The sequence below is a fragment of the Monodon monoceros genome, unplaced genomic scaffold (assembly GCF_005190385.1).
Source record: "Monodon monoceros isolate NGI ecotype Baffin Bay Population unplaced genomic scaffold, NGI_Narwhal_1 Super_Scaffold_18, whole genome shotgun sequence".
NCBI classification, from domain to species: domain Eukaryota; kingdom Metazoa; phylum Chordata; class Mammalia; order Artiodactyla; family Monodontidae; genus Monodon; species Monodon monoceros.
This window is the reverse complement of record NW_021703774.1, coordinates 85,798,118-85,824,582: the sequence shown is the minus strand read 5'-3', so window position 1 is coordinate 85,824,582 and position 26,465 is coordinate 85,798,118. Positions and strand designations below refer to the sequence as shown.

The window sequence follows — 26,465 nt, the reverse complement described above, 5'->3', positions numbered from 1 at the left end:
ATGTACTTTTTTGATTATATAATTAAATAGGCCATTAGGAAGAATAAAAGAAACTTTGTATGTGGGATGTATTTTAATGGAGAGCTATTTTCCTGGTTTGTCTTCTACTCTGGGTACGTTCTTTGTTTTCAACCCAACTGATAAACAAATGCAGTAATTCTATTCTCTCATAGAGACAGGATATGAAATTACTTTCTCTGTTACTATTTAATGATCTTTTAAAAAATTTATAAACCAACCTGCGTTGGCTGTTTTGCAATTAGGTATATTTGAGGTGTTGGAGATTTTGCCAGAATATTGACTTATTTTCCAATAAAATATACCAGAGCCATAATATAGTCAAAATAAACTCTAATAAGCTAGAGAGTTTTGGGCTTTATTTTGGGCATTCATTACTGAAATGACTTTTCTAAGGTAGGTTCTCCTGTAGGGCAGTCTCACCTCATGCACTTTAAGGACAGCTGTGTAGCCAGCAGGGTTCCAGGTGGCTATCACTGTTTCCAGTGAGAATTATGTAAAGTACCTTTTTAAAAATTTGTAGCTCTTATGATACCATGCAGCCTTATAGCTAACTTTTGTTAGAGGCAACAGCATTTGGATTGATGGTTCCATTGTAATGTTGTATAAGTTTAAGTCCAGAAGGTCAAATATTTGTGGTGAATAATTTATTTGAAGAAGATGCTTCTGTGTTTTATATGGATATACTGTTATTAACTTCCAGTTTTTACATGTGAATAGTGCTGACAAAAAATTAATCAATAGTTAATCTTAGAAAGAAAGGGAAAATTTTATTTGCGCCAACCTGACTGAGGATTATAACCTGGGAGACAGTCTTTCAGAAAGCTTTAAGGACTGTTCTGTCTTTGAGAGGTGAATGCACAGTCATAAAAGTTTTAGAGACAAAGGGTTTTACATCAAAGTAACATGTTGACAGTTTACATAGTCCAGCAAGGTGAGTAGTGGATTATTGTGACGCTTACAGGATTGAGAAAGGAATCTTGTGTCTTTAATGAGTTACCTGCTGGCTCCAGGAGGAATTGCCTTTTTTTTTTTTTTTTTGGCAAGTAGGCATTCCTGTGTGTTCTAAGGGGATCTAGTTAATGTATAATGCAGGTGCATAATGCACAGTAAAGGGGAGAGGGTAATGGCTCAAATGGCAAAGAAAATTTTATGTTAATTTTTTTTGTCCTGCCTTAAAAATAATTTTGTTTCATCAATAGCCTTATCTCTGATTTCCTGGCCAGCAACCTAATCATCCTGAACTGATGGTTCTGGTGTGACTATTTCTGTACCTCTCCCTTGGTGAAATCTTCTGCCATCATTAGTATTCCATTGTATAGTGGCATGTAATTTTTTTTAAACAATACTCTAGTGATGGGCATTTAAATTGTTGGTAGTTTTTTGCTGCTGTGACCATCCTTTTACATATATCCTTTTGAATTTGTGTACGTGTAGCTTTAAGATAAATTCCTAGCAGTGAAATTGCTCAATATATAATTTTTTTCCATAATCGGTATCATGCTTAAATTAAAATTTGTTAATAGAAAGAAAGCAATGTATTTTATATGTAAAAATATCTTTTCCAATTTTTTCCCCTATGATAATTCTTAGAAGTTCAGTGGTTTTAGTATTTAGACAAATAGAGGCAAAGTAGTTCAGGTACTTTATCTAGTGAAAATAAAACCACATTTTTACATATTAATCTTTTGCTGACTCATTTCTCTTCACACATGCAATACACCAGTAACCTCATAAAACCTTAAACAAAAAAAATCTTTTTTTTTAACTCTTTCATCTTCAAAAATACAGTTCCAAATGGCAGTTGTCACTTGTGAAAGAGAAAAATAGGCTTTTTAAATTTGAAATGACCTATAAAGAAAAATAAATACAGCAGTTTAAGGTTTCCAGTAAACTGATTTATATTTCCACGTGCTTTAGCTCCCCCCCCCACCCCCGCCCCCTAGTCTAATGTTGAAGCAAAATGTTAAAAAGAGGTTAACTTGCATTATTATTATTTTTTTTTTTTTTTGTGGTACGCGGGCCTCTCACCGATGTGGCCTCTCCCGTTGCGGAGCACAGGCTCCGGACGCGCAGGCTCAGCGGCCATGGCTCACGGGCCCAGCCGCTCCGCGGCATGTGGGATCCTCCCCGACCGGGGCACGAACCCGCGTCCCCTGCATCGGCAGGCGGACTCCCAACCGCTGCGCCACCAGGGAAGCCCTAACTTGCATTATTTTACTTTGACCCATAAAGTGAGGGTGAAGTCACTAGTCTAACTGTGAACAAACAGTAGCCTTTGGCTAAATCACCTGAATTATTAGAAAAAGATACCTGGATGTAAAACTTAAAAATTACCTGTCAGAGATGACTACTTTCATCTGCTTATTCTGAGCCAGAAGTCTGCTCTGAACCTTTGTTAATTGGCTCTATTAATCTTAGTCCAGACTTTTCATTTAGCTTCACCTGGTTCATTTTCCACTTTTACAATTCCATTTTAATTTATGACTCTAAGGAAACTTGAAGTTTTATAGACTAAAAGACAGCACCTGAAGAAACATTAATTGACTTGCTACTAAAAATACAAAGTGTAATCATATTTGAATGAGTTTAGGGTGAGTGGTGGTTTAACTCATATTTCCTGTTAAAGCAGTGATACTCAACCTGCCTTGTACATTGGAATTACTTGGGGGCTTTTTTTTTTTTTTTTTTTTTGCGGTACGCGGGCCTCTCACTGCCGTGGCCTCTCCCGTTGCGGAGCACAGGATCCGGATGCGCAGGCTCAGTGGCCGTGGCTCACGGGCCCAGCCGCTCCGCGGCATGTGGGATCTTCCCGGACCAGGGCACGAATCCGTGTCCCCTGCATCGGCAGAGGGACCCCCAACCACTGTGCCACCAGGGAAGCCCACTTGGGGGCTTTTAAACAATACTGGGGACAGACCTCACGCCCAAGGGAGTGGGACCCAGCATGGAGTTTTAAAAAATGCTCCATGTGAGCTCTGCTGCTGTGCAGCCAGGATCAAGAACCACCACTCTGGTAGAGTTGCTCAAAGCTAATTGTAGTAAGGAATAATTTAGTGCTGCTCCAAAAATTAAGATGCTTGATGAGCTAAATCAGAGTCTTCCAAAGGATGGTGTTATACCACTGGTGGTACATAAGGTAATTTTACTCGCTTTTTAATTTTAATACTTCCATATTTGTTTCGAGGTGCATTAGAAAATGAATGTAAGTATCACATCAAACTCACAGTTTCGTAGATAACTGCTTTGGATGAAACTAGATTTTTTTTTTTCACGGCATGTGCCAATTAAAGGAATTTGCCAAATTTTAGAAACATATTTAAGTGAATGATTATGTAGTACATAGACATGGCAGAAATCATAAAAATGTTGAAGAAACACAATGGCAACTTTGGTGAAGGGCACCTACTAAAGGTTAGGATTAGAATCAGAAGTAATGGCTCCTTTTCTCCTAGATATATTTATAGTAACTTAATTTTTCTGGCTTTTAAAATTCAGTGACAGACTTTGAGAATTAGAATTTCTGCAGATCTTTAAATCATTGCTTACTAACATAAAGTTTCTTAACACTTAGTTCTTTCATAGAAGTGTACCTTGTGCATCAAGATATTTTGCTCCTCTGCTTTTCTAAGGTATAGGTGATCCTATGGTGATAAGACGGGGAAGGGGGTGGTGGTGTGTGTGCTCGTGTACGTGCATAGACACGAGTATGAGATAGAGATGTGTGGTAGGAGGGGTTGATGGACAGGTTGAGTAGATCACCTGCATACCTGGATAGAGAAGAGTATTAGTTATAGGACTTCACCTCCCACAGGCACCCCTATTCTCCCCAGACTCTCAGAAAGTCTGTTAAGTCTGCCACAGTTCAGAACAGTTTAGGAAAAACTACTAGGTTCTCTCATTGGTAAAGTAGGTTGCTCTGGGTGAGGCAAGTAAAATGAGCTCTGTCGATGAAAAAATTAATCAGTGGATCTAAGAAAGAAATGGAAAATTTTATTTAAGCCAAATTGAAGATTATAACCCGGGAACACCTCTCAGAAAACTCCGAGAATTGTTCTACCTGTTTGAGTTATGTACGTTTTTGAGACAGAGGGCTGTACATTAGATGACGTATTATTGACATTTTACACAATCCAGATTTACACGTACTAAGCAAGTAATGGGTCAACAAAGCAAGTAGTGGGTCATGGGGTCATCGTGGCCCCTTAAAGATTAAGAAGGAAGGTTATCTCCTAAGGAGTTGTGACCCTTGATGAGATTAAGAAGGAACGTTGTCTCCTAAAGATGTCTGGTTAATGCAGATGTGCAATACACAATAAAGGGGAGGAAGGAGGCCAAATGGTCAAAGAAAAATTTTATGTTTAAATTTTTCTCATCTTGCCATAAAACACGAATTTTATTTCATCAGCTCCATATAGAGGTCTTTAGCTATCATATAAAAAAGACCTCTGTAGCTGAGAGACATTTGAATAGGCAAATAAGCTTTTGCTATAAATAATAGTTTCCTCTTTTATCAATAATGTATATACACTTCAATGATAGAGGCTGCTGTTGTAAGCAAGAGTAGCCACAGTCCACATTTAAATTATATTACTGGAAGTTAAAACACTGTGGTGCATTTGTAATGTAATCTTGTAAATGTCTGTCCTATATAATTTTATAGAATGGAAGCTTCTTGCCTAGAACTGGCGTTGGAAGGGGAGCGTCTGTGTAAATCAGGAGACTGCCGTGCTGGTGTGTCCTTCTTTGAAGCTGCAGTTCAAGTTGGAACTGAAGACCTAAAAACACTTAGCGCTATTTACAGCCAGCTGGGCAATGCTTATTTCTATTTGCATGATTATGCCAAAGCATTAGAATACCATCATCATGATTTAACTCTTGCAAGGTAATTAATTTAAGCTGAATTCTCCCTAGATTAACTGTCACTTGAAAACACATTTTCATTCAATTAAAAAAACTAACAATTCAGTACATTTAGTGAGTTCTAATTTATTAGCATTGAATTTTAAAACTAATCTTTAGGCTGAACACAGTTTAATTAAGTAAATGAATAGTAGTGAAATGATGCTAGAGTTTAATTAAATGAATGAAAACTAATTAAATTTAAATACAGAAATGTAAGTTTAAGATTTTTATTTAAAGAAGGTTTCAAGGCTAATGGGTCTTTCTTACCTTAAGCATGTCAACTGTTCTCTAGGGAAAACTGTATTCTGGCTGCTTTATATTTTAACACACCATTTGCTTTTTTTCTTTTTTTTTCACCCCAGGACTATTGGAGACCAATTGGGGGAAGCTAAAGCTAGTGGTAATCTGGGAAACACCTTAAAGGTTCTTGGGAATTTTGATGAAGCTGTAGTTTGTTGTCAGCGACACCTAGATATTTCCAGAGAGCTTAACGACAAGGTAATAAGGAAACATTAGATGGTAGGCCAAATGTTTTCATTGAAATTGCTTTGTGTTTTAATCCTATTTAATTATACTGTAGTTTATCTAAAAGTTAATACCAAAAAAAAAGTATTTTTAGAACAATGGAAGAAAAAGAGAAGCATGATGAAAAATTTTTAATAGATGAGAAAAAAGAAATAACGAGAGGTCCTTCTTTCATAGGTAGTCATGTGTTTGGTTCTGTATGGATGGCTAATGTAAACATTTCTTTCTCTTGACTGTAATATCAAGGATATCATGAATAAATATATGTGATAGCATTATAATACCTGGCCTCTGATTTCAAATTGTAAACTGCTGTTATCTTCATCTAGGTGGGAGAAGCAAGAGCACTTTACAATCTCGGAAATGTGTATCACGCCAAAGGGAAAAGTTTCGGCTGCCCTGGTCCTCAGGATGTAGGAGAATTTCCAGAAGAAGTAAGAAACGCTCTGCAGGCAGCCGTGGATTATTATGAGTGAGTAGCATCAGCAATCATGTGGCCCACCCAAGCCAGTAGTAAGTTTTTAAGTTTGGCAAAGGTTTTAAAATCATAGACTAGTAAGTTAAAATAAACCATCAAATCATTGCCAAAATGTTATAGTGTTGTATTAGAAGTAATCTCCTCCCTCCCCAGGAAAACTTTCATTTAAACTGCAGACCAGTGCCACTTAATGGCACAAACAAGAAGCATCAATAGTTAGTCTAAGTTATTTGGAGTAAACTTAGTCTTTTATCAATAGAATTTCATAGAACTTTTTAGCTATATAGGGGTTCTAAGTTTAACTCTGTCCTGGACTCTGGGCAGAAACCTACCTGAATGGTTGAGTAAAATGTTCCCAGTTATTTCCTGTAATCACCCTCCAGCATAGCTATATCTTTTAAATGTGGCACATTATGGTTGTAAGCTTATTTAAATATTCTTTTCCTGATAAAGAGTTTAGATTTGTAAATAAAGTCAATAAATGTTTTTCTCAAACTCATTTTTTCACAACTTTTTATTATCACTTAGGGAAAACCTATCACTAGTGACTGCTTTGGGCGACCGAGCAGCCCAAGGACGTGCCTTTGGCAATCTTGGAAACACGCATTACCTCCTTGGCAACTTCAGGGATGCAGTTATAGCTCATGAGCAGGTATGATGCAAGGCTTTGGAGCCAGGTCGTTTTCTCCATCAGTGTTTTGAACAGTGATTAGATTATTCTTTAGTTTTATTATATAGTTACATCTAATTAAAATTTCCTGTTTCAGCGTCTCCTTATTGCAAAAGAATTTGGAGATAAAGCAGCTGAAAGAAGAGCATATAGCAACCTTGGAAATGCGTATATATTCCTTGGTGAATTTGAAACTGCCTCTGAATACTATAGGTTAGTCTAATATTTCTGTAGATAAATGTAAAATGGGTAGTTATGCAATCCAAAGAATCATAGGCTTTGGGTTTAAAACTTTTTTGCTGCATACAAGCAGCAAAACCTTGGGCTTTCTAAGTCTCAGTCTTCTCATCTGTAATGGAAGATATCAATACTTGGCTTTTGGAATTGTTATGAGGATTGAATGAAAGAATATATTAAGCACTTATTTAGCACAGTACCTGGCACACGGTGCGCAATACATATCATTGTACCTAAGATTTAATAGAAGCAGTATGGCCCCTTTATATTTTTATTAGCTTTTATCTTTAAAACATTATTTTAAATGAGATTCCAAACATTTAAAATCCTTTAAACCTGTTTAGCATGTATGGTGTGTATAGTTATATGCTCCCACACCACCACCACCAGTTACGGCTTTGCAGAGAGGCCACAAGAAAGCTTGGTAACAAATATATGCCCTAGTCTCCTCCAGTGATGACTGAATTTCCCGCCATCATCCTGCCATCTTATTGAGCAGTTATCCTCCCACCCTCTCTGCCCAGCTTTGATCCTTGCTGTAAGCTGAGGCCCCTGTTCACTTACTCGAGGAGTTAGTACTCCCAGCTTCTTCTGTGGCAGGGTCTCTTTAGTCTATCTGTAGACTTGAAGCATACATGATAGCAAAGTTTAAACTGCTTCATATTGCCTGCCCTGTGCTTTCTAGATTGTTCGGAGTTTTCTCTAATTAGTGGGAACTGAAGGCCCATACAGACCTTAGGCAGAAGCCAGTTTGACTGAACCAAAGACACAGTCTTGATTGATTTATATTTTATTGTTGAAAAATCCATGAGAGAGTTCTGGAAAGTTCATCATCTAAAAAAAAAGGCAAAATTGCTTTAGGTCCATCTAAAAAACTAGAATGTCATCCCATCCTCCTTTAAACTTCAACTAATGGTTGATATTTGTTGGTTGACTAGTTATGACTAGTTAGATGTGAAATATCCTTCCAAATAAAGTACATAACTATACAAGGAGCATATGTTTTGATTTTAAATACAAAAGTTTCTTATATTTTAAATCCAAAACACATAGAAAAGTCTTAATAAATGATGTACTTGTATTAAATACTGAAAAGTTCTGTAATAAAGTGGATGGTGGCTGTCTGACTAAAGAAGCATGAGTATAAAGTAATGAAATTTACCCCTGCCCCACACACCCACAAACAGGTAGAACTCAGAACTTTACACATATTCCAAAAATATTGATTAAAAATATTTTTGGAACTCTTCTTTGGAATTGTTTTCAGGGCCATACAAGAAAACTCTCTTAACATTATAGATCCATAATAGAAAGGACAGAAAGCAGTAGTTTGGTAAACCTACTTTAGTAATTGAGTTTGGTTCCAGAAAGACTTCCAACCCTTTACAAATTAGCTGTACTCTCAAAGAATAACAGCGTGCCAGAAAGGGTTGTGCCACAGGGCCGGAAGCAATTCCAAAAGTCTTCCAAAAGTGTTTGAGAGGGCAGGCAATGTTAGAACAAGTGGGTAGCCTCCCAAGGTAACAGCTTTAAAGGTATCATCATTAAACATATAATTTCAGGTTTGTTTGCTTAAAAAAAACTATCATATAGTTATAAATGATATGAAGTATTTATACTGTTTGGCAGAAATTATAGGAAAGAGTCATTTAAATTACTGGATCCAAAAAGCATCTGTAGATTTAAGCACTGATGATAATAATAACAAAACATATTAACATTTATTAGCATCTATTGTGAGCAAGATGCTTCTAAGCACGTTATATATACTAATTCATTTAATCCTCACAAACCCCTGTGAGGTGTTTTCCCCATTTTATGTAAAAGGAAATTAGTGAATAGAGAGGGTGAGTGACCTGCCCCAGTCACAGAGCTACTAACTGACAAAGTTGGGATTTGAACCCAGTCAGCCTAGCTCTAGGGTCCATGCTCTTAATTGCTACACTAGCTTCTCATTGATTCCACAAGGTAGAATTTGGTTAATATTTAAATGTAGCATTTAATATTTTTCATGAATCAGTGACTAATACATAACAATTTTAACTAAGTATTTTCAATTTTGACAAAATGTAAAGGCAACAGTATGATTGAAAAGAGAGGGTATGTGGACAAACTTACTTTACGTTATTGCACTGCAACAGCGAAAGTTTTTTTTTAATGTTAAAAATACTGTGTTAATCTTCAGAGGCACTTGATCTCATGCATCTGTTCTCCTTTTCTCTGGGGAATTAATAGGACTCCTACATTTATTCTAAAAGTCTGGATTTGCTTTTTGTGTTTCAAGGACATCTTTTCATTTTATCTAGAAGTAATAGAGAAAATATGGGATATTAGGATCTAAAACAGATTTACTTTAAAGGCAGGAGGAAAAGTGAGTTTTATTTTATGGTTATTATAGCCAATATAGTTATAATAGCCATTATGTAAGAATTAATTTCTTTTTTCAGAAAGACACTACTATTGGCTCGACAGCTTAAAGACAGAGCTGTAGAAGCACAGTCTTGCTACAGTCTTGGAAACACATATACTTTACTTCAAGACTATGAAAAGGCCATTGACTATCATCTGAAGCACTTAGCAATTGCTCAAGAGCTAAATGATAGGTAAGTTATATATCTTTTTACTATAGTTATGATAAAATATAGATACATTGTTGAATCCCTAGAATATTTCCTTTAAATTTCTTTTTTGTTTCCTTTGTTTTCTTTTTAATTCCTTTTTAAGGTATTTCCTCTGTTTCAGTAACATCCTCTGTATGTTACTGTTTGAAGGGCTAGAGAGGATTAGAATGGTTCCATATAACCTTGAACCAAGATCAGTAAATAGGTCACAAACTCAATTGCCTGCAAAGGCCCTCCTGACTAGATCAGTGTGAAAATTGTAGTGACATTAATAGGCCCAACAGTGTTAAGGGGACAGCTGCTATTCAATTCCAGCTAAGTGTTGCCTGGCAGGAATGAGGATCCAGAGCCGCCTCTTTTTTCAAGAGAAGCTGCAAGTCCTGAGTTTCATATAAAATCTTCTGAGTTTTAAATGTTGATGTTTAATTCTTCTTTTTTTAAAAAACTGTATGAAGAAACAGAATATCTGTGCAGGACTTTAGTCTGTGATGTTTGCTTTAGTAGGATAGATTTTTATCGCAGTATGAAGAACTCTGTACAGTTATTCAGAATGAAGTATGCTACCTCAAGAGGTGAGTTCTCTCTTCCTCATGGTGTTCAAATACAGACTGAATGATTACAGACTGAATCCTCGTAAGGATGCCATGGAAAGAAAATGGGGTAGTTGAACTGCAAGACCTATCCCTGAGACTTTATTTATAATATACTGCATGTTTAAAAAGGATGTTTTCCATTTTAAAACTTGACTCTGAGTTCATTATTATGTGGTTATTCTAATACAGTCGTCCCTTGATATCTGCAGGGGTTTGGTTCTAGGATCCCTATGGATACCAAAAGCCATGGAAGCTCAGGTCTCTTATGTAAAATGGTGTAGTACAGTCGGCTGTATCCGGGGGGTTTCTCAGATAACGGTTGAATCCATGGATGTGGAACCTGAAGCAGGCCAACTATATGTCTCTAGTATTATGATAGTTTGTTCTTTATAAGAAAGACCAAATAAATCCAAAGCATTGTTTATGCCTTTAATTACTACTAGATAGATTTTATTCTTCACACAGACCTCCTTTCAGATAACTGCATGTTAGCTTTGAATTATTTTGTAGAATTGGTGAAGGAAGAGCATGTTGGAGCTTAGGAAATGCATACACAGCTCTAGGAAATCATGATCAAGCGATGCATTTTGCTGAAAAGCACTTGGAAATTTCAAGAGAGGTATGAAACTAAAAAATTGTTATCTGTGCTATTGCGATTCACAGATCTGCAGCCCTATTATATCTCTAGAATGCTCCTATATGGCTGAGTAATAAATTTAATTATATATTGTTCTCTTGGCATAAGAATTGCACAGAGCATTTTGAGATACAGATCAGGGGTATGTTTGCACTGGCCTTGATGTAGGAAGACAGGAAGGAAGGGCTGAGCATGGAGGAATGGAGGAACATGTGCCTCCACTGTCCCCCCATCTCTACGTGGAAAAGTAGCATGGTATGAAAGGAAGAACACGGCTCTTAGAATCAAGGACTGGTTCCTGTTACAGTTCTGCCATTTGCTGGCCATTTGAGCTTGGAAACTTTTCTGAGCATCATTTCTCTCATCTGTAAAATGGGAATAATAATAATAGCTGCTTTGCAAATTGTTATACAGATTAAAGTATATATAAAAGTACCTATATAATGTCTAGTGCTAGCTTAATAAATACTGTTACTATAGGATGGAAATACAGTATTCTAAGGAAATTGTATTCATGTGATGCCAAGTTAACGTGTCACAGAGTAACCTACTTTATTATTTAAGGTGATCATAGAGATTAAGAGCAATCTAATATTTAGAGAAGTAAGGAATTGGTAGAATGTAATTATCTGTCCTCTTGTCATATTTTAGTCGCTTTTCTTCTTTAAAATACTATTAATGAAAAAACACATTTCATTCATAGTATTATAATTTTAAAATAACTATTTTCATCTCTCTATAGTTTCTTCCAGTTTTAGGTTGACAACATTTTCAACTAATCTTCACCATTCTTTACTTTAAATACTACTCTAAAGTATAAATGCTTGTGGTTGTAGGTTGGGGATAGAAGTGGTGAACTAACAGCACAACTCAATCTCTCAGATCTTCAAATGGTTCTTGGGCTGAGCTACAGCACAAACAATTCAATGATGTCTGAAAATATTGAAGTTGATAACAGTTTGCATGGTAAGTATTAGGTCTTCAAAACCCAATTTCTTTATCCTCAAGATTTACATTTAAATTACTTATCTCATGTTTACCATATCCAGAGAGAGATATAACATAGGAAGCTCAACTTTTATACTTTTTTGCTTTACCACTGTCCCATTAATTTATCAGTATGGAATACAGTATTTTATAGCTTTTATCATGAACTTAGAAATGGTAAAGGTGTAACTATTTTGTTTAAATATTTTTTAAATACATTTAAATTCTGTATCTCTAGGCCCACTCAAAAATTTATAAATGTGAAGATGTGAAAATTAAAACATTTTATTGTTTAACCTCTTTGTTTCAAATGTCTTTACGTATTTGATTTTTGTTTAGCTTTTATTCCCCCCGTTTCATTTCTAAGGGGGAATCTCTTAGGATTTTTTATTTTTTTAATTCAGAAAACCCAGAAATTTTCTTTAGGTGCTGATTTGGTTTTAATATTGCTATAAGAAAAAAATATGCTATAATGTCTCTGTTTCTAAGTGAAAAAAAAAACACCTACTGTTGATTAAAAAAATAAAAAGGAACAAAATGTAGAACCACATTTTTGGATACCATCTATATGTAACTCTATGTGAGATCCATTTTAAAGATCCAGCCAAGGCTTAAAAAATTCTTAGTCTGAAAAAAAAATTACTGACACAGACAGATGTTTTGAACTTGAAAGTCAGTGAAAAATCTAGCTTTTATCTTTCCAATATCCTCCTTTAACCCATACAAAGAAAAGGAAGAAGAAAAAGAAATTAGTGGCTAGTCATCTAAGACTTTGAAAGAACATTTAATTGAAAAATGATATTGAAGTATGAACAGTATAGTAAACTGGACCGTGTACTTTGTAATTGAATAATGGGCTAAAAGGTTTTCCTATGTCTAATTTTCAAGTTGGTTAAGTTGTAATAGCTCTCATATTTTAACAAATTATCACTTGTCCTCGTGGACCACTCTAGCTATAGACCTATTCCTTTGTTCCCCTTTACAACAAAACTTGAAAATAACATCACTGTTCCTTGTCTTTACTTCCTCACCTCCCATTCTCTCTTCAAACCACTGGACTCTGGCTTTGGCCCCATGATGATACTAAAAGCTTTTCAAGGTTACCAGAGAACTCCATTTTACCAAATACGTTGATCAGTTTTAGATGTCCGCATATTTGATTTCTCAGCAATATTTCCTGTAGCTGATCATTCCCTCCTCACAGTGCTTTGTTCGTTTGGCCTCCAGGATCACCCTCTTTTTCTGGCTTGCCTCCACCTCACTGGCCACTCTGTCTTCATAACTCCCCTCTCTTCCTCATCTTTCCAATCCTTGACATTTGTAGTACCTGGGGTTCTGTTGCTGGACCTCTTCTCCCTTCCCTCTTCCCTCTCTCCTTCTCTATCTTCTGTCCATCCATATCCTTCCTCCTGATTTTATCCTTTTTCCTCTTATCCTACACTCTAGATCAGTGCTTCTAATAGAACTGTCTGTGAAGATGGAAATGTTCTGTATCTGTGCTGTCCAGTATAGTAGCCTCTAGCCATATGTGACTGTTGAGCACTTGAAATGTGGCCAGTGCAAAAAGAAGTGAATTTTTAAATATTATTTAATTTTAATTAAAGTTTTAACAGCCACATGTGGCTAGCGGCTACTATATCAGACAGCACAACTCTAGATGATTTCATTCAGTCGGTTGGCTTTTATATCATCTATATGCTGATGATTTTCAAATTGATATTTCCAGTCATAATTTCTCTCTTGAGTTAGAGTTTCATATGTTTAACATTTCCACTTGAATATCTAATTGGCATCTAAAACTTAACACATCCAAAATGGATCAGTTGTTTTTTTCTCCCCAAACATGTTCTTGCTTTAGTCTGCCCTGTCTCAGGAAATGGTACCATAATTCACACCAGTGTTCAGGCCAAAAACCTAAGGGCCATCCTTGTTCCCTTTCTCCCACCCACTCCTACATCCAACCTATCAGAAACCCTGCCTTCAAAATATATCCCTAATCTCTCTTAAAATGTACACTGCAACAATCTTAGTACAAGCTGCCAACATCTCCCAGTAGAGCATTAGCCTTGCAACTGTTTCTTTTGTTTCCGCTGTTGATCCCTCACACTGACTTCCACAGGGCAGCCAGAGTGCTTTTTTAAAATATGAATCAAGTCATGTCATTTCTCTGCTCAGAACCCTCCAGTGACTTCCCATCATACCTGGAACCAAATCTTCAGTCCTCATCGTGGCTAAAAGGCCCTGTAATCTGGGCCCAGACTGCTTTATCATTTCCTCCCACACCCCCTGCTCACTTTGGCTCCATGAAGACAGGTATTTTTTGGTCTCTTAGGTTCATTGCTGTATCCCTAGTGCCTGGAAAAATCTGCTGGCTAAAGGAACTGCAAGAAAACTTGTATAGGGACTTCTCTGGCAGTCCAGTGGTTAAGACTCCATGCTTCCACTGCAGGGGGGGCACGGGTTCAATCCCTAGTCGGGGAATGAAAATCCCGCATGCCATGTGGTGCAGCCAAAAGAAACAAGAAAACTTGTATATTTCTGGTGTTGGCTCAGGGTGGAGGAAAGGAGTCTCCCATAAGAATCTGAATTCATAAGCCTGTCTACACACTGGTTTGGAATTTGATTTATTCTATCTGCACAGTATAAGAAAGCCCAATCCATTAAAGTGCTTTTGAAAGCACTTTAGAAATACTAAAGTAGAAATACTCCTAGGGACTTAGCAGAAGTAAGATCAAATATTTTCTGGAGGTAAGCAAGCCATCCTTTATCCAGGCCTATAAAGACTCACAACAACAACAATAACAAAATTACCAAATACCTAAAGAAACAAGCCAAAATGAGTAAGAAAACAAACAAAAGCAAAATCAGGTCACCAAGATCTTCAGAGTATAAAATGACTATGATTAAATGTTTACAGGAATAACAGAATTGAAACAAAGGAATAACAAAAATGATCATGCAGATTTGAAAAAAATAATAATAGCTAACAATTATTGAGTGCTTACTATGTGCCCAGGCAGTGCTTTGCCTGTTTTAACTCATTTAATCCTAACAACTCTAGGAGGCAGGAGAGGTTAAGTAAATTTCCTGGGGTTACCTTTTTAAGTGGTAGAGATGGGAGTTCAACCTAGTCAGTCTGGCTTCAGAGTCCGTCTTAGCTGATACTTCTAGCTTAATGTGATTTTAACATACCTCTCAGTAATTGATAGGTAAAAATCAGGAGTCAGAGATCAGTAATAATATAGAGGATTTGACCAGCACAATTAATGGGCTTGATGTGTTTTCAAATTGTGTGTTTGACCCATTTAATGAGTTATAAAATCAATCTCAGGTGTTGCAACTAACATTAAATACATACACACACACATACATACATGTTAATGCAGTTATCATACATAATAAGGGCAAGTACTGTTGTGTGGAGATTTTGTTCTACATTTAAGTGTATTTAGGGTTGCAATGCAAATGTATTTTTTAAAGTTATAGTGGATCTACATTATGTTAGTTTCAGGTGTACAACATAGTGATTCAAAATTTTTATAGATTATATTCCATTTAAAGTTATTATAAAACATTGGCTATATTCCCTGTGTTGTACAGTATATCCTTGCATCTTATTTGTTTTATACATTGTAGTTTGTACCTCTTAATACCCTACTCCTATCTTGCCCCTCTCCTTTTCTCTTTCCCCACTGATAACCATTAGTTTCTTGCCTGTATCTGTGAGTCTGTTTCTGTTTTCTTATTTTTATTCGTTTTATTTTTTTAGATTCCAAATGTATTTCTTAATATGAGTCACAGTTAAAAATATGGGTCACACTGATTTAATGGACATACAGAATACTGTGTCAAGCAACTAATCAATTCACATTCTTTTAAAACATTCATGAAACAGGTCCAAAAATTTGACAACATGCCAAACCAACAAATTTGAAGGAATCTGTATCACATAGATTTCATGCCCTGAGCACAGTGCAGTTCAGTTAGAAATTAACAAGAAGATAATGTATAAAACATATTCATTTGAAAATACACACTTCTAAGTAACTTATGGTATGATTTAAGAAGAAATCATAAATAAAATTAAAAAATGACTTAGGACTGAATTATAATTTATGTGATACAACTTACATTAGTTCTTAGAGCAAAATTTATATTGTATCATATTTTAAAAGGAAAGAGACTCAGTGACCTAAAGTATCCAGCTTTTAAAAAGTTAAAAACAAACCAAAAAACAAAAAACTCAAAAGAAAGTAGAAGGCAAGAAATAATAGCAGAAATTAATGAATTTAAAACAAAGATTCAATAGAGAAAATTTTTAAAAACCCAAATTTGGTTCTTTAAAAAGACTAACAAATCTACAGCAAGATTATTTGAGGAAAAAAAAAGAGAGAGAAAAGGGGATATAATGTAGATGCAGCAGACATTAAAATGATGAGATTATCCTGAATAATTTTATTTGAAAACCTAAGAGAAATGGACAATTTCTAGAAAAGCAGCTTACCAAAATTGAATCTAGAAAAATCTAATGGTAGAATGTAATGTGAATGGATGGCACCTCTAATGCCTAAAACCATAGGGAGATTTGATGAGTCATTTAAAATCTTTCCACTGAGAAAATACCTGGCCAAGGTGATTTTACAAGTGTGATCTACCAAACGTTTAAGAAACTTGATTCCAACCTTCCATAAAATTTTATAGGTAACTAGAAAAGTGGGAACACTTTATCAGTCTTTCTGAGAATAGTATATCCTTGATATCCAAACTAGACAAGAACAGTATGTACAAGAAAGGAAAATTACAGGCAAATCTTTACTCATGAACATAGATGTAAAATTTTTAAACAAAATATTTGCAAAACAAACCCACAGTGTATTTAAAACAAATAAATAGGAATTCAAGTGGACTGAATATCAGGAAGTCAATTAATATAATATACCAGTAAACATAGTAAAGGAGAAAATAGCTCAAATCTCCAAATATATCATAATTCTATTAAATGTAAACGTTCCATTTAAAGGACCAGGAGTATCAGATTGGTAAAAGAATAAAATCCAACTAAGCCTGAAAGTAAAAGGATTGAAAAAACGTACCATGGAAAAACTGATCAAGAGAAAGCTGGTACAGCTGTACTAATATCAGATAAAATGTACTTTAAGTCAAAAGACTTTGTTAGAAATGAAGACAGTCACTTCACAATGGTTAAGAATTCAATTCACCAGGAAGATAAAAGCCTTAAATTTGTATGTATCTAGCAAGCCTAATAACAAAGCTTCAGTGTACATAAAGCAAAACTGACTAAACTAAAAGGAGAAATGGGAAAATCCAGAACCATAAGGGGAAATCTAAACACATTTCTCTCAGGAATTGCGCCTATCAGAAAACTAAATATTTTAAAGGATGTCAGTTCTTCCCAAATTGATATAAATTCAGTGTGCTGCCAAACAAATAATGGCAGTTTTTTTGTGGAACTTGACCAGGTCATTCATGAATGTATATGAAAGAAAAAAGGGCCAAGAACTCAAAGCCAAAACATTCCTGATGAAAAACAAGAGATGAGAAGTGCTTTCTCTACAGATATAAAGATTATAAAGCTACAGTAATGAAGACAGTGTGTTACTGGCATAGAGACAAATAGACCAATGGAATGGAATATAGAGTCTATATTTATAATCCTTGCATATATGGAAATTAATATCACACAAAAATAAATTCTTGATGGATCAAGGATTTAAGTATGGAAGACAGATTTAGAGCAATAATTATGATCAGCCAGCTAACACTTGCTGAATGCTTACTACTTACCAGGCATTATACTGACCCCTTTACAGATGATGGTGCATTTATCATCACACAGTGATCTATGAGGTAGGTATAGTTGTCCTTTACAAATGAGAAAATCACAGAGAGGTAGTTGCCCAAGGTCATATCACAATGAGTGATTGGTCTGTTCAATCAGTATGCTGTACTACCTCTGAAAATAAAGGAGAATATCTTCATGATATCAGAGAGGGGAAGGATTTCTCAAAACACAAAAACACAAAAACAAAAACACAAAAACAAAACCATTACGAAAAAGATTGACACTGAAATTAAGAACTTCATTTCATTAAAAGAAACTGTAAAGAGATAAAACACAAACTGAGAGGACATTTGCCACACAGATGATTAAAAAAGGATTTGTATCCTCAATTTATAAGAACTCCTATGAACTAAAAACAAGACAAATAACCTAACTAAAAGATAGGCAAAAGTGATGAACAGAAGAAACACAGCCCATAAATATGTGAAAAGGTATTTAACTAATCAGGGAAAACCATAGTGAGGTAATATTGGTGGATGAGGTGGATGAAAATTAAAAGGCCTGATAACACCAGTATTGAAACAATACAGGTAATAGAAACTTTTATGCAGTGTTGATAGGAGTAGAAATTGGTGTATTCAAAAGAGTAGTCTGGCAATATTCTGGTAGAGTTGAAGATGTACCAGCCGTATGATCTAGCAGTTCCACTCCCAGTTACACTCATCTGTTATCCAGACTGGAACAAAGGCTTGCTCATGTACACGAGGAGATATTTCCAAGAATTTCTGTAGTAATATTGCTTATAATGACAAATGATTGGAAGCAACTGTCACCAATAGAAAGGGTATATGCTTTCCTTGTCCTAAAATCGCAATGAAAATTAAACTACTCATACCAACTTGGATGAATCTCACAAACATGAGGTTGCTCAAAGAAAGCAAGTTAGAGAACATACACAGTGTGAGACCATTTATGTAATGTTATATAATAAGCTCCATTGCTTAGAGATATATACATATGTAATGAAAATATAAAAACTTAGGGAGGAAGAGGGAAGTTATGGGGGAATTACAAAAGGGGGAGTTAATGTGTCAGTTGTGGTTTCTTTTTTTTTTTCTTCTCAAAGTTCTTCTGTTTTACAAAGTAAGCAGCACATGATACACAATTTGACTGAAATAATTTTCAGAGTTGGAAAAGTTACAGATTTTTGTGACAAGAAAACCCAGGGTAGGAACTACTTACGGAAAGAAGGCAATTTGTTGAGAAACTACGTTCCCTTACCCCACCCCCGTCAAGTAAAAATCTCAAAGAAAGGGACTGAAAGGGTAGCAACTGGAGAGGTTTACAGATTCACTTTGTACGAAAATAATGACTTTAAATTTCATTACTTTCTAGTGCATCCAATTTCTTTAAGAAAAATTTTTTCTCTTTATGTGAAATAGCTAAGAATAAATGAAGTAAAAGGCTTGTTTCAGATGATGACTCTTCACAAAAATTTATAGTCATAGTTCAAATTACCTTCTCAGTGACTATGTTTTCCAATTAAACTCTGAGAGCACTGCAACCAGCCTCATTATTTTGTGAGCTTATTGTTTTAGAAGATGTATTTATTTCATTCTTTATCTTCAAGAGTTTCTTATCAGGGAAGAAAATTCTTGACATCATAAACAGTAACAACCACATTATGTGACTATTTGTTTTCTGATGGTATGTATTCAAAAGTAATTTAATATTTTTAATCTATTATTTCCTACAACACTATTCCCAGAATAAAACTGTCTGAATAGAATAAGGTGTGGGAGCCAGTTCCTACTATCACCATGCCTCAAAGAAGATCATTAGAGCACTTCATGTTTAAAATGGAGCTTATGAAGTGGAGCAACAATCATTTTTTTTTAACATCTTTATTGGAGTATAATTGCTTTACATTGGTGTGTTAGTTTCTGCTATATAACAGAGTGAATTAGCTATACATATACATACATCCCCATATCTCTTCCCTCTTGCATCTCCTTCCCACCCTCCCTATCCCACCCTTCTAGGTGGACACAAAGCACCTAGCTGATCTCCCTGTGCTATGCGGCTGCTTCCCACTAGGTATCTACTTTACATTTGGAAGTGTATATATGTCCATGCCACTCTCTCACTTTGTCCCAGCTTACCCTTCCCCCTCCCCGTGTCCTCAAGTCCATTCTCTACGTCTGCATCTTTATTCCTGTCCTGCCCCTAGGTTCTTCAGAACCTTTTTTTTTTTAGATTCCACATATATGTGTTAGCATATGGTATTTGTTTTTCTCTTTCTGACTTACTTCACTCTATATGACAGACTCTAGGTCCATCCACCTCACTACAAATAACTCAATTTCGTTTCTTTTTATGGCTGAGTAATATTCCTTTGTATATATGTGCCATATCTTCTTTATCCATTCATCTGTCGATGGACACTTAGTTGCTTCCATGTCCTGGCTATTGTAAATAGAGCTGCACTGAACATTGTGGTACATGACTCTTTTTGAATTATGGTTTTCTCAGGGTATATGCCCAGTAGTGGGATTGCTGGGTCGTATGGTAGTTCTATTTGTAGTTTTTTAAGGAACCTCCATACTGTTCTCCATAGTGGCTGTAACAATTTACATTCCCACCAACAGTGCAAGAGGGTTCCCTTTTCTCCACACCCTTTCCAGCATTTATTGTTTGTAGATTTTTTGATGATGGCCATTCTGACCAGTGTGAGGTGACATCTCATTGTAGTTTTGATTTGCATTTCTCTAATGATTAGGGATGTTGAGCATACGTTCATGTGTTTGTTAGCAATCTGTATATCTTCTTTGGAGAAATGTCTATTTAGGTCTTCTGCCCATTTTTGGATTGGGTTGTTTGCTTTCTTGATACTGAGATGCATAAGCTACTTGTATATTTTGGAGATTAATCCTTTGTCAGTTGCTTCGTTTGCAAATATTTTCTCCCATTCTGAGAGTTGTCTTTTCGTCTTGCTTATGGTTTCCTTTGCTGTGCAAAAGCTTTTAAGTTTCATTAGGTCCCACTTGTTTGTTTTTGTTTTTCCATTTCTCTAGGAAGTGGGTCAAAAAGGATCTTGCCGTGATTTATATCATAGAGTATTCTGCCTATGTTTTCCTCTAAGAGTTTTATAGTGTCTGGCCTTACATTTAGGTCTTTCATCCATTTTGAGTTTATTTTTGTGTATGGTGTTAGGGAGTGTTCTAATTTCATTCTTTTACATGTACCTGTCCAGTTTTCCCAGCACCACTTATTGAAGAGGCTGTCTTTTCTCCATTGTATATTCTTGCCTCCTTTATCAAAGATAAGGTGACCATATATGTGTGGATTTATCTCTGGGCTTTCTATCCTGTTCCATTGATCTATATTTCTGTTTTTGTGGCAATACCATACTGTCTTGATTATTGTAGCTTTGTAGTATAGTCTGAAGTCAGAGAGCCTGATTCCAGCTCCATTTTCTGTTCTCAGTATTGCTTTGGCTATTCGGGGTCTTTTGTGTTTCCATACTAATTGTGAAATTTTTTGTTCTAGTTCTGTGAAAAATGCCATTGGTAGTTTGATAGGAATTGCATTGAATCTGTAGATTGATTTGGATAGTAGAGTCATTTTCACAGTGTTGATTCTTCCAATCAAAGGACATGGTATATCTCACCATCTATTTGTATCATCTTTAATTTCTTCCATCAGTGTCTTATAGTTTTCTGCATACAGGTCTATTGTCTCCTTAGGTAGGTTTACTCCTAGGTATTTTATTCTTTTTGTTGCAATAGTAAATGGGAGTGTTTCCTTAATTTCTCTTTCAGATTTTTCATCTTTAATGTATAGGAATGCAAGAGATTTCTGTGCATTAATTTTGTATCCTGCTACTTTACCAAATTCATTGATTAGCTCTAGTATTTTTCTAGTAGCATCTTTAGGATTCTCTATGTATAGTATCATGTCATCTGCAAACAGTGACAGTTTTACTTCTTCTTTTCTGATTTGGATTCCTTTTATTTCTTTTTCTTCACTGATTGCTGTGGCTAAAACTTCCAAAACTATGTTGAATAATAGTGGTGAGAGTGGGCAACCTTTTCTTGTTCCTGATCTTAGTGGAAATGGTTTCAGTTTTTCACCATTAAGAACGATATTGGCTGTGGGTTTGTCATATATGGCCTTTATTATGTTGAGGTAAGTTCCCTTTATGCCTACTTTCCGGAGGGTTTTTATCATATATGGGTGTTGAATTTTGTCGTAAGCTTTTTCTGCATCTGTTGAGATGATCATATGGTTTTTCTCCTTCAGTTTGTTAATATGGTGTATCACTTTGATTGATTTGCATATACAGAAGAATTCTTGCATTCCTGGGATGAACCCCACTTGATCATGGTGTATGATCCTTTTAATGTGCTGTTGGATTCTGCTTACTAGTATTTTGTTGAGGATTTTTGCATCTATGTTCATCAGTGATATTGGCCTGTAGTTTTTTTTGTGGTATCTTTGTCTGGTTTTGGTATCAAGGTGATGGTGGCCTTGTAGAAGGAATTTGGGAGTGTTCCTCCCTCTGCTGTATTTTGGAAGAGTTTGAGAAGGATAGGTGTTAGCTCGTCTCTAAATGTTTGATAGAATTCACCTGTGAAACTATCTGGTCCTGGGCTTTTGTTTGTTGGAAGATTTTTAATCACAGTTTCAATTTCAGTGCTTGTGATTGGTCTGTTTATATGTTCTGTTTCTTCCTAGTTCAGTCTCGGAAGGTTGTGCTTTTCTAAGAATTTGTCCATTTCTTCCAGGTTGTCCATTTTATTGGCATATAGTTGCTTGTAGTAATCTCTCATGATCCTTTGTATTTCTGCGGTGTCAGTTCTTACTTCTTTTTCATTTCTAATTCTATTGATTTGAGTCTTCTCCCTTTATTTCTTGATGAGTCTGGCTAATGGCTTATCAATTTTGTTTATCTTCTCAAAGTACCAGCTTTTAGTTTTGTTGATATTTGCTATTTGCTTAATTTCTTTTTCTGATCTGATCTTTATGATTTCTTTCCTCCTGCTAACTTTGGGGTTATTTTCTTCTTTCTCTAATTGCTTTAGCTGTAAGGTTAGGTTTTTTATTTGAGATGTTTCTTATTTCTTGAGTAGGATTGTATTGCTATAAACTTCCCTGTTAGAACTGCTTCTGCTGCATCCCGTATGTTTTGGGCCATTGTGTTTTCATTGTCATTTGTTTCTAGGTATTTTTGATTTCCTCTTTGATTTCTTCAGTGATCTCTTGGTTATGTAGTAACATATTGTTTAGCCTTCATGTGTTTGTATTTATTTTACAGATTTTTTCCTGTAATTGATATCTAGTCTCATAGCATTGTGGTCAGAAAAGGTACTTGATACGATGTCAATTTTCTTAAATTTACCAAGGCTTGACTTGTGACCCAAGAAGTGATCTATCCTGGAGAATGTTCCATGAGCACTTGAGAAGAAAGTGTAATCTGTTTTTGGATGGAATGTCCTATAAATATCAATTAAGTCCATCTTGTTTAATGTATCACTTAAAGCTTGTATTTCCTTATTTATTTTCATTTTGGACGATCTGTCTGTTGGTGAAAGTGAGGTGTTAAAGTCCCCTACTATGATTTTATTACTGTTGATTTCCCCTTTAATGACTGTTAGCATTTGCCTTATGTATTCAGGTGCTCGTATGTTGGGTGCATAAATATTTACAACTGTTTTATCTTCTTGGATTGATTCGTTGATCATTATGTAGTGTCCTTCTTTGTCTCTTTTAATAGTCTTTATTTTAAAGTCTGTTTTGTCTGACGTGAGAATTGCTACTCCAGCTTTCTTTTGGTTTCCATTTGCATGGAATATCTTTTTCCATCCCCTCACTTTCAGTCTGTATGTGTCCCTAGGTCTGAAGCGGGTCTCTTGTAGACAGCATATGTACAGGTCTTGTTTTTGTATCCTTTCAGCCAGTCCATGTCTTTTGGTTGGAGCATTTAATCCATTTACATTTAAGGTAGTTATCGATATGTACGTTCCTATTACCATTTTCTTAACTGTTTTGGGTTTTTAATTGTAAGTCTTTTCCTTCTCTTGTGTTTCCTGCCTAGAGAAGTTCCTTTAGCATTTGTTGTAGAGCTGGTTTGGTGGTGCTGAATTCTCTTAGCTTTTGCTTGTCTGTAAAGGTTTTAATTTCTCCGTCAAATCTGAATGAGATCCTTGCTGGGTAGAGTAATCTTGGTTGTAGGTTTTTCCCTTTCATCACTTTAAATATGTCCCGACACTCCCTTCTGGCTTGCAGAGCTTCTGCTGAAAGATCAGCTGTTAACCTTATGGGGATTCCCTTGTATGTTAATTGTTGCTTTTCCCTTGCTGCTTTTAATATTTTTTCTTTGTATTTAATTTTTGATAGTTTGATTAATATGTGTCTTGGCGTGTTTCTCCTTGGATTTATCCTGTGTGGGACTGTCTGCGCTTCCTGGACTTGACTATTTCCTTTCTCATGTTAGGGAAATTTTCAACTATAATCTCTTCAAATATTTTCTCAGTCTCTTTTTTTTCTATTCTTCTTCTGGGACCCCTATAATTCGAATGTTGGTGTGTTTAATGTTGTCCCAGAGGTCTCTGAGATTGTCCTCAATTCTTTTCATTCTTTTTTCTTTGTTCTGCTCTGTGGTAGTTATTTCCACTATTTTATCTTCCAGGTCACTTATCCGTTCATCTGCCTCAGTTATTCTGCTTTTGATTCCTTCTAGAGAATTTTTAATTTCATTTATTGTGTTGTCCGTCATTGTTTGTTTGCTCTTTAGTTCTTCTAGGTCTTTGTTAAACATTTCTGGTGTTTTCTCCATTCTATTTTTAAGATTTTGGATCATCTTTACTATCATTACTCTGAATTCTTTTTCAGGTAGACTGCCTAATTCCTCTTCATTTGTTTGGTCTGGTGTTTTTTTGCCTTGCTCCTTCCTCTGCTGTGTATTTCTCTATTCTCATTTTGCTTAACTTACTGTGTTTGGGGTCTCCGTTTCACAGGCTGCAGGTTCATAGTTCCCATTGTTTTTGGTGTCTGCTCCCAGTGGGTAAGGTTGGTTCAGTGGGTTGTGTAGGCTTCCTGTTGGAGGGGACTGGTGCCTGTGTTCTTGTGAATGAGACTGGATCTTTTGTTTCTGGTGGGCAGGACTGTGTCCGGTGGTGTGTTTTGGGGTGTCTGTGACCTTATTATGATATTAGGCAGCCTCTCTGCTAATGGGTGGGGTTGTGTTCCTGTCTTGCTAGTTGTTTGGCCTAAGGTGTCCAGCACTGTAGCTTGCTGGTCGTTGAGTGGAGCTGGGTGTTAGTGTTGAGATGGAGATCTCTGGGCGAGCTTTCACTGTTTGACATTACTTGGGGCCGGGAGGTCTCTGGTGGTCCAATGTCCTGAACTCGGCTCTCCCACCTCAGAGGCACAGGCCTGACACCTGGCCAGAGCACCAAGACCCTGTCAGCCACATGGCTCTGATGAAAAGGGAGAAAAAGAAAAACAGAAAGAAAGAAAAAATACAATAAAGTTAATAGAAAAAATTTATTAAAAATAAAAAAGTAATTTAAAGAAAAGAGAAATAAAGAAGGGAGCAACCAAACCAAAAACCGAATCCACCAATGATAACAAGCCCTAAAAACTGTAACTATACTAAAAAACAAAACAAAATGGACAGTCAGAACCCTAGGACAAATGGCAAAAGCAAAGCTGTACAGACAAAATCACAGAAAGAAGCATACACATACACACTCACAAAAAGAGTAAAAGGAAAAAAAGTATATATACATATATATATAAAATAAACAAAGGAAGAGAGCAACCAAATCAATAAATTGCAAATGATAATAAACTCTAAATACTAAACTAAGATAAACATAAAACCAGAAACAAGTTAGATACAGAAAGCAAACCCCAAGTCTACAGTTGCTCCCAAAGTCTACCTCCTCAATTTTGGGATGACTCGTTGTCTGTTCAGGTATTCCACAGATGCAGGGTACATCAAGTTGATTGTGGAGATTTAATCCATTGCTCCTGAGGCTGCTGGGAGAGATTTCCCTTTCTCTTCTTTGTTCGCACCGCTCCCAGGGTTCATCTTTGCATTTGGACCCACCTTTGCGTGTAGGTCGCCTGAGGGCGTCTGTTCTTTGTTCAGACAGGACGGGGTTAAAGGAGCAGCTGATTTGGGGGCTCTGGCTCACTCAGGCTCAGGGGAGCGAGGGGTACGGATGCAGGGCGAGCCTGCGGCCACAGAGGCCAACGTGACGTTGCAACAACCTGAGGTGTGCCGTGTGTTCTCCTGGGGAAGTTGTCACTGGATCACGGGACCCTGTCAGTGGTGGGCTGCACAGGCTCCCAAGAGGGGAGGTGTGGATAGTGACCTGCTTGCACACAGGCTTCTTGGTGGCTGCAAGAGCAGCCTTAGCGTCTCATGCCCATCTCTGCTGTCCATGCTGATAGCCGCGGCTGGCACCCATCTCTGGAGCTTGTTTAGGCAATGCTCTGAATCCCTTCTCCTTGCACACCCCGAAACAATGGTCTCTTGACTCTTAGGCAGGTCCAGACTTTTTCCTGGACTCCCTCCTGGCTAGCTGTGGTGCACTAGCCCCCTTCAGGCTGTGTTCACGCAGCCATCCCCAGTCCTCTCCCTGGGATCTGACCTCCAAAGCCCGAGCCTCAGCTCCCAGCCCCGCCTGCCCCAGCAGGTGAGCAGAGAAGCCTCTGAGGCTGATGAGTGCTGGTCGGCACCGATCCTCTGTGTGGGAATCTCTCTGCTTTGCCCTCCGCACCCCCTGTTGCTGCACTCTCCTCTGTGGCTCCCAAGCTTCACCCCCGCCACCCCCTGTATCCACCAGTGAAGGGGCTTCCTAGTGTGTGGAAACTTTTCCTCCTTCACAGCTCTCTCCCAGAGGTGCAGGTCCCATCCCTATTCTTTTGTCTCTGTTTTTCCTTTTTTCTTTTGTCCTACCCAGGTACGTGGGGATGTTT

The 26,465-nt window shown here is 36.6% G+C and overlaps 1 protein-coding gene across 1 annotated transcript in view; it reads left to right on the top strand.

The window, feature by feature from the left end:
* Positions 1-26,465, top strand: part of GPSM2 (G protein signaling modulator 2) — a 48,777-nt gene that overhangs the window by 4,541 nt on the left and 17,771 nt on the right. Inside the window, exons 2-9 of the mRNA XM_029231181.1 lie at positions 4,682-4,903; positions 5,286-5,421; positions 5,778-5,920; positions 6,455-6,578; positions 6,694-6,809; positions 9,281-9,436; positions 10,558-10,666; positions 11,521-11,650. Of these exons, the coding sequence (XP_029087014.1) occupies positions 4,682-4,903; positions 5,286-5,421; positions 5,778-5,920; positions 6,455-6,578; positions 6,694-6,809; positions 9,281-9,436; positions 10,558-10,666; positions 11,521-11,650 (1,136 nt within the window). The remainder of the gene's footprint in view (positions 1-4,681; positions 4,904-5,285; positions 5,422-5,777; positions 5,921-6,454; positions 6,579-6,693; positions 6,810-9,280; positions 9,437-10,557; positions 10,667-11,520; positions 11,651-26,465) is intronic.